Source organism: Micropterus salmoides, unplaced genomic scaffold, assembly GCF_014851395.1.
Source record: "Micropterus salmoides isolate LMB-PRFRI ecotype aquatic unplaced genomic scaffold, ASM1485139v1 Ms_hic_scaffold_2, whole genome shotgun sequence".
Lineage (NCBI taxonomy): Eukaryota > Metazoa > Chordata > Actinopteri > Centrarchiformes > Centrarchidae > Micropterus > Micropterus salmoides.
This window is the reverse complement of record NW_024041150.1, coordinates 36,833,885-36,842,493: the sequence shown is the minus strand read 5'-3', so window position 1 is coordinate 36,842,493 and position 8,609 is coordinate 36,833,885. Positions and strand designations below refer to the sequence as shown.

At 44.2% G+C, this 8,609-nt stretch overlaps 1 protein-coding gene across 1 annotated transcript; it reads left to right on the top strand.

Moving 5' to 3' along the window:
• The first annotated feature begins 6,871 nt into the window (after positions 1 to 6,871).
• Positions 6,872 to 8,175, top strand: LOC119913256 (ladderlectin-like). The gene is made up of 4 exons (XM_038732651.1): positions 6,872 to 6,974; positions 7,126 to 7,223; positions 7,318 to 7,440; positions 7,783 to 8,175. The coding sequence occupies exons 1-4, from the start codon at positions 6,899 to 6,901 to the stop codon at positions 7,909 to 7,911; spliced, it is 426 nt and encodes a 141-aa protein (XP_038588579.1). The 5' UTR covers positions 6,872 to 6,898; the 3' UTR covers positions 7,912 to 8,175.
• Positions 8,176 to 8,609: the final 434 nt, after the last annotated feature.

The following is an 8,609-nucleotide window of genomic DNA, read 5'->3' as shown; positions in this document are numbered from 1 at the left end:
CCTGAACTCAGTCTCTGAGGAGATTGAGGATCAGGATGAATACCATCCCAGCCATCATCAGTCACATCCAATCCGAGGATTGGTTTGTCATGATAGACGCTTATTTCCACATCTCCATCCGTCCCTCTCGCAGGAAGTTCCTGAGGTCCGCCTTCGGGGGCACGGCTTGCCAGTATCGGGTTCTTCCATTCGGCCTAGCACTATCTCCCCGCACGTTCACCAAATGCATGGATGCAGCTCTGGTTCCGTTGAGGCTCCAGGGCATCCGCATACTGAACTACATCGACGACTGGCTCGTCCTGGCCCAGTCTCGAGAGTTAGCAGTTCGGCATCGAGATGTCATCCTCGCCCACCTTCAGCGTTTGGGGCTGTGGCTCAACGCGAAGAAGAGCGTGCTGACACCCACCCAACGGACTACGTTCCTAGGGGTGGTGTTTGACTCAACGACGATGCGGGCCCACCTATCTCCCGCACGCATCGAGTCCATTTTGTCCACAGTGACCGGAGTGCAGTTAGGCCGCACCATCACTGTAAAACTCTTTCAGAGGGTGGTGGGTCTCCTGGCAGCAGCAGGTGGCTAAAATCCAAGGGATTCTCCCCGAGGGGAAATCCGCTCCGTCTGATACGGGTTACGAGCGGGTGCCTTCGTTCCCTGTCTGTATGGAGGAAATCTTGGTTCCTGTCCCAAGGTCCCGTGTTGGGAGTGATCTGTCGGCGAACAATTATTTCAACAGACGCCTCACTCACGGGATGGGGCGCGATGAGAACCAACAATACGGAAGTGGTGGCCTATTTGAATCACCAGGGGGGTCTGTGTTCGCGCCCATTATGCAAACTGGCACATCAGATTCTCCTGTGGTCCTAGCAGAGACTGCTGTCCCTCAGAGCAATGTACATCCCTGGGACCCAGAATCAAGGAGCAGACCCTCTGCTGTCAAGAGGGGCGGCTGTGCTCAGGAGGTAGAGCGGGTTGGCCGTTAATCGGAAGGTCGGCGGTTCACTCCCTGGCTCCCCCTGGTTGCGTGTCGAAGTGTCCTTGGGCAAGATACTGAACCCCGAATTGCCCCTGGCGGCTGTTCCGCCAGTGTATGAATGTAAGATACTGAACCCCGAATTGCCCCTGGCGGCTGTTCCGCCAGTGTATGAATGTTAGTTTCCGTTTGAGCACTTAGGCTCTGTATGAATGTATTGTGACTGGTGAATGCAGATGTAGTGTAAAAGCGCTTTGAGTGGTCCTATACAAGTACTGAACATTTACATTCAAGACAGGGGCTGAGGCCCGGGTAATGGGGACTCCACCCCGAGGTGGTGGAGTTATTATGCGAAGAGTTCGGCCCCATAGACGTGGACCTGTTTGCGTCCCGAGAGACGGCGCACTGTCCCCTGTGGTTCTCGAGAGCGTGGCCAAGGCTGCATCTGTATGGGTTTCCCCCAGTCGCTCTGCTCCCGGGGGTTCTGAAGCCAGGACGGTGTCAGTCTGGCCGGCACGAGTGTGGTTCTCGGATTTAATATCGCTCCTCGAGGGCCCGCCCTGGCAGCCGTCTACCAGGAAGTTTTAGAGCACTTCATGCTTCCTGCTGCTGACCAACGTTATGGAGATGCAGATTTCATTTTCCAACAGGACCTGGAACCTGCACACAGTGCCAAAGCTACCAGTACCTGGTTTAAGGACCATGGTATCCCCGTTCTTAATTGGCCAGCAAACTCACCTGACCTTAACCCTATAGAAAATCTATGGGGTATTGTGAAGAGGAAGATGCGATACGCCAGACCCAACAATGCAGAAGAGCTGAAGGCCACTATCAGAGCAACCTGGGCTCTCATAACACCTGAGCAGTGCCACAGACTGATCGACTCCATGCCACGCCGCATTGCTGCAGTAATTCAGGCAAAAGGAGCCCCAACTAAGTATTGAGTGCTGTACATGCTCATACTTCTCATGTTCATACTTTTCAGTTGGCCAACATTTCTCAAAATCCTTTTTTTGTATTGGTCTTAAGTAATATTCTAATTTTCGGAGGTACTGAATTTGGGATTTTCATTAGTTGTCAGTTTTAATCATCACAATTAAATGAAATAAACATATGAAATATATCAGTCTGTGTGTAATGAATTAATATACTATCCAAGTTTCACTTTTTGAATGGAATTACTGAAATCAACTTTTTGATGATATTCTAATTATATGACCAGCACCTGTATGCTTGAAAATCTAGATATTTGTCCCATCATATTGGTGAGGCATAGCATGTATGTGTGCAGTGGCAGTGGAGGAACGCTTGCTGAAGAAACCGAGCCCCAGCTTCACGGTGTTGTGCCGAGTTGTTCGCAACTCACGAGACCTTCTGATAATTTATCACCATTGATGAACCACATAAAGAATATTTTATCGTTTTTAAATAGCCGGCTACTTGAAATAGACCCGCGGGGAACCGCGACATGCATGTAGTTGACAGCAGCAGTAATGCACGTAAAACTCTGTACAAGACCGGTGAATGACAGGCGAGAGAGAGAAAAGGATTTTCAAAAAGCCTCAGTTTAGCTGGAAATTTACAATGTAAATTGAATGAATAGAGACTGCAGCTCTGTAGCTTCTCAAGATTAAAGCGGCGCTACCGTCTGTTAACCACCACCCCCCACACACACACTCTACTATAGGCAGGACTTAACGATTCTGATTCGACTATGTAAATCCTTAGTCGGGGCCAGCCTACTATGGAGAAAGTATTTGCATGTACTTTGACACATCACCTGGAAGTAGTTTTCAATTACTCATTTCATGTTGGACAGAACAGCAGCACATCGCACTGGAGAGTCTCACGGCAGGTAAGAGTTGCTTTTTACAGTAAAACTTGTTAATTAAATGTTTGATATCTCACAATTTTCTAATCTTTGAAGTTAAATTAATGTGTAGATTATTTTATGGAGTTAAAAACAACTTCACTGTGTTGTTTATTAGGCTCTTTGTAGTCTAGATAAAGTGGACTTCCATCGTTATTTCTAATAATCGTAGCTACTTCACTATACTTTTCTCTCTTGAGGCTAGACGTCTAAAACTGGAATAAGACTTTAAGTCCTCCTCTAGATACTCTCACTCCTCTTTCAGTTCTCCTCCATGCTGCTTTTGTTTCTACTTCCTCCAGCTCACAGGTGTGTCTGACTTATCTCCTTTCATCTTCCCCAACTTCCTTTTTGAAGTTTAAATGAGCTATTCTGTTTTTTTTTGTTTACAGATGTAGTGAACAACGGTGTGGATTTGTGCATTTTATATTGAATAAATTTGGAGCTACTCTAAATTCCTTTCTCCTCCCCAGAGAAGAAGGGGAGGGGTCAAAGTTGCTTTCTCTAAGTGCTAGCCCGACCATAAAACTGGCACCTTTTTGATTCCGAAGCTGATAACGCGGGGCCTGATTGTTAAACTGACAAAGGGACACGAACCAGCCATTGGCATTTCCCTGAACAGCCTATCAAAACTGGCCCCCCCACACACGTTTCGGTGGCAACTGACCTTATTCTTTGTTTTATTACCACATCAAAAAGGAAAACCCTTGTATCACCCAAGTGTGACATGGTCCAGACAGCCGAACTTTGAATGGCTAAGGACTGCAGTCTCCAAAGACTCAAAGCATTTGATTAAGTTTAATTAAATCTTTAGTTACCTGATTACGTTTGCCTCTATTTGAGTAGTTATGTTAACTGTTATTGCTATCCGTTGTTGATATTAGTGCTGAAAAGAAAGTTACTTGTGCAGTGTTTTTATTTTCAGCAAGACACTCCTTCATCTAATGCAATACTATACTCATGTAACCTGAGCTCCCCCAAGTGGACGAAATAAGTATTACATGCCCTCGTCGGAAATGTCGTTAAATGTATAAATATCCTGACCAATAATGTGACAATTGTTTCCTGTTACCAAATGCCTAGAACAGTACAACCGTTCAAACATTGAGGTTCGATTGTGGAAAATATTTGATTATAAGACGTGCAAAGAGATTTCTTTTTAGACATTAAGTTTAGAAAGGCAGTCCCTTGGGAAACCTGAGACGCCCCCTGGGGAACCACGCCCCAGGCAACAAAAGAGTGACACGCGACCTCGCTTCGCTTCTCTTCGCTGTTGGCTCTCTTCCACTCTGCTCGCTGGACGCTTCGGCACGCGTGTGGTGTGCCTCGCCAGGCAACGCCCAGACTCGGCCAGCGAGACAGGCCTTTTGTTCGCCTGAAGCTACACACCTGAAGTGCCGCGACATCGATCTGCCCTTCAGTTTGTTTCATTATCTTTATTTCTTTTGTTTGTTAAAGTTATCAGTCCGTTAAGTTACACTGGACTAATTCAGGAACGACCAAGTTCCATTTTAAGCCTTTTTCGTCGAGCCAACTTCACCGAGGTCAGACCAAGCCACGTGGTCTCGCCAGCTACAACGAAGGAAACCTGAAAACAACCGAACTGCCAGACGGAGGAGGCGTTTTCAATCAGACACGGAGAACCTCGGAGAATCCCAAGCAAAAAGCCAGGATCGGGCAGCTAGCGTGGGACCCGTGCAACAGGCCAAAAGCAGGCTGTCAACAAGCAGTAAGACTTAACACACGTTCTGTGATCAGATGTCCATTTTAACTCCTAAGTTATAGCATTAGTTTACTTTCATTAGCTCTTCTATGCCGTATGAGTCAAATGCTCCCCACAATCGAACCTCCAGGCTCATTGTTCAGCAAATGTTTATGTTCCCTGTATCCAACCATCTTTTTATCACCTTAGTTAGAGAATAAATTCACTGTAATATAATCAAGAGCTGTGTGTGTTGCCTATTTCTAGTTCCTGCCAAGAGAATTGACCCTTTAGGTATGAGACTAACTGACTGATTTAAGATAATTGAGCGATTATTAACTAACTGATCACTAGTAATAATTGTATAATTATTCAAAACTACCTAGAGGTCCGGAGACTCTAGGATTATAACAACTCCGGTGGTGCCCTTAACGAGGAAAATTTTGATTTTATGAATCTTCAATTATGAATTCATAATTGGGTATCAATTCTCATAAATTTATTAAAAGGCATAACTAAAAAATTTTAGGTCTGCTACACAGTACCCATAAACTTTATTTATGCAGCACTTTTCTTAACAAAAACAAATAACAATCATAAAACACCAGAGGATAAAAAAAAGTAAAAATAAAAAAATAGGTACAGTGGGTACGGAAAGTATTCAGACCCCTTTAAATTTTTCACTCTTTGTTTCATTGCAGCCATTTTCCAAAAATCAAAAAAGTTCATTTTATTTCTCAGTAATGTACACTCAGCACCCCATCTTGACAGAAAAAAACAGAAATGTAGAAATTTTTGCAAATTTATTAAAAAAGAAAAACTGAAATATCACATGGTCATAAGTATTCAGACCCTTTGCCGTGACACTCATATTTAACTCAGGTGCTGTCTATTTCTTCTGATCATCCTTGAGATGGTTCTACACCTTCATTTGAGTCCAGCTGTGTTTGATTATACTGATTGGACTTGATTAGGAAAGCCACACACCTGTCTATATAAGACCTTACAGCTCACAGTGCATGTCAGAGCAAATGAGAATCATGAGGTCAAAGGAACTGCCTGAAGAGCTCAGAGACAGAATTGTGGCAAGGCACAGATCTGGCCAAGGTTACAAAAAAATTTCTGCTGCACTTAAGTTCCTAAGAGCACAGTGGCCTCCATAATCCTCAAATGGAAGACGTTTGGGACGACCAGAACCCTTCCTAGAGCTGGCCGTCCGGCCAAACTGAGCTATCGGGGGAGAAGAGCCTTGGTGAGAGAGGTAAAGAAGAACCCAAAGGTCACTGTGGCTGAGCTCCAGAGATGCAGTCGGGAGATGGGAGAAAGTTGTAGTAAGTCAACCATCACTGCAGCAATCCACCAGTCGGGGCTTTATGGCAGAGTGGCCTGACGGAAGCCTCTCCTCAGTGCAAGACACATGAAAGCCCGCATGGAGTTTGCTAAAAAACACCTGAAGGACTCCAAGATGGTGATAAATAAGATCCTCTGGTCTGATGAGACCAAGATAGAACTTTTTGGCCTTAATTCTAAGTGGTATGTGTGGAGAAAACCAGGCACTGCTCATCACCTGTCCAATATAGTCTCAACAGTGAAGCATGGTGGTGGCAGCATCATGCTGTGGGGGTGTTTTTCAGCTGCAGGGACAGGACGACTGGTTGCAATCGAGGGAAAGATGAATGCGGCCAAGTACAGGGATATCCTGGACGAAAACCTTTTCCAGAGTGCTCTGGACCTCAGACTGGGCTGAAGGTTGACCTTCCAACAAGACAATGACCCTAAGCACACCGCTAAAATAACGAAGGAGTGGCTTCACAACAACTCCGTGGCTGTTCTTGAATGGCCCAGCCAGAGCCCTGACTTAAACCCAATTGAGCATCTCTGGAGAGACCTGAAAATGGCTGTCCACCAACGTTTACCATCCAACCTGACAGAACTGGAGAGGATCTGCAAGGAGGAATGGCAGAGGATACCCAAATCCAGATGTGAAAAACTTGTTGCATCTTTCCCAAAACGACTCATGGCTGTATTAGATCAAAAGGGTGCTTCTACTAAATACTGAGCAAAGGGTCTGAATACTTATGACCATGTGATATTTCAGTTTTTCTTTTTTAATAAATTTGCAAAAATTTCTACATTTCTGTTTTTTTCTGTCAAGATGGGGTGCTGAGTGTACATTACTGAGAAATAAAATGAACTTTTTAGATTTTTGGAAAATGGCTGCAATGAAACAAAGAGTGGAAAATTTAAAGGGGTCTGAATACTTTCCGTACCCACTGTATATAAATAAATAAAGTAAATATTAACATGTGTCTCTGCCATAGTATAAATATTTATATATGTGTGTGTTACAGGTAAATGATGGTGTGTGTATTAGTTCCTCTCGTCTTGACTGTCCTCCTGACTGAGACGTCTGCTTCACTGTCATCTTCAGGTAAGAAAAACAGTAAGATGGAGATTCCTGTCAGTCACATTAAAATAATAATGACATTTCTCGTCTCCACAGTGGGTTTGTTCATTATACTGAATAAATATGTAATTCAAATGGCTTTTTCAAACTTAATAATTAAATAACGTGTCAGCAGGGACGGAGCAGGTCTTTTCATGCCCACCTCGGTGGCTCCTGTTTGGGCAGAGATGCTTCGCTTTCTACCCTGTGTGGAGCTCCTGGAGCACTGCCGATGTAAACTGAAGATAAAACACATTTAAGTTTATACAATAGAAGATTCAATGTTACATGGCTTTAATGTGAGTTACTGTTTGTGTGTGTGTGTTAGTTATTGTGCTCTCAGGCAGCTGGTAAACTGGCGTCGCTTCACACACCAAAGGAGAGACAGTTTGTCCGTCTGCTAGCAAACACACACACACCTGTGTGGCTGGGTGGATACCAGGAACAGCAGGTATGGTGTCTGTGTCAGCGTGCTGTGCTCTTGTTCTTATATCAGGACTTTATTTAAACAAACCCTCTCCAGTGGAGGAGAAAGCACTCAGATCCTTAAGCAACAGAACTAATACCACATTTAACATACTGTGTTCCAAGTAAACATCATGCATTGAAAATGTTATGTTTTATCTGACTGCAACGAATGATTTATTTCATTATGATTAATCTGCTAAATATTTTCTCCATTAATCTATTGGTTGTTTGTTTGGTTTGTAAACATTTAACAGTAGTGAGAAATACTATCACAATTACCCAGAGCCCAAAAAGACACCTGTCTCTTTGTTTTTGTCATCTATAGAACTGGTTTTGGAGCGACAACTCCCCCTTCAGGATGAGTGATTGGACCAAGCAGAAGCAGGGAAATATCAGCGAGGGCGGAGCTTGCATGGAAATGGACCCAATAAGTAAAAGAAAAAAGAAGGAATGAATAGATCAATATAGTTTATTAATGGATTATTAATTTAAAATGAAAGAAATAATGTATTACAACCAGAATGGGCATTTATTAAAGTAAATGCGTGTGAGAGCTGTCAGCTATTAGCTGTGACTGCTACCAATGCAGCTGCAAAGTACTGCTCCATCAGCAATTTAAAATCCTTTAGAACTACCTACTAGGGCTGTCCCCAACTAAGGTTTTACATAGTAAATTGAATCTGAATCGTCAAGTCCTGCCTATAGTCGACGGATAGTCAAATCATGTGTGTTTTTGTGCGTGGCGATTGCAAGTGTGTGGGGTGGGGGGTCGTTAACACACGGTAGCTCCGCTTTAATCTTGAGAAGCGGCAGAGCTGCAGTCTCTATTCAATTAACTTACACTGTAAATTTCCAGCTAAACTGAGGCTTTTTGACGATCCTCCGCCTGCCATTCGCCGGTCTTGTACAGAGTTGCGTGCATGCTGTGCTGACGACAACTGCGTGCACGTTGCGGTTTCTCGCGTGTCTATTTCAAGTAGCCAGCTATTTAAAAAGGATATAATATTCTTTGTGTGGTTCATCAACGGTGATGAATTATCCGAAAGTCCCGCGAGGTGCGGACAACTCGGTTAACCAGTGAAGCTGGGGCTCGGTCTCTTCAGCAAGCATTCTTCTTCCTTCCACACACGCACGCTACGCGCTGACGACCCA

Coding starts and splice junctions, on each gene's coding strand:
- LOC119913256 (XM_038732651.1), top strand. CDS start 6,899: ATGATGGTGTGTGTATTAGTTCCTCTCGTCTTGACTGTCCTCCTGACT. Junction 7,224..7,317: donor GCTCCTGGAGCACTGCCGAT/GTAAACTGAAGA, acceptor TGTGTGTGTTAG/TTATTGTGCTCTCAGGCAGC. Junction 7,441..7,782: donor GTGGATACCAGGAACAGCAG/GTATGGTGTCTG, acceptor TGTCATCTATAG/AACTGGTTTTGGAGCGACAA.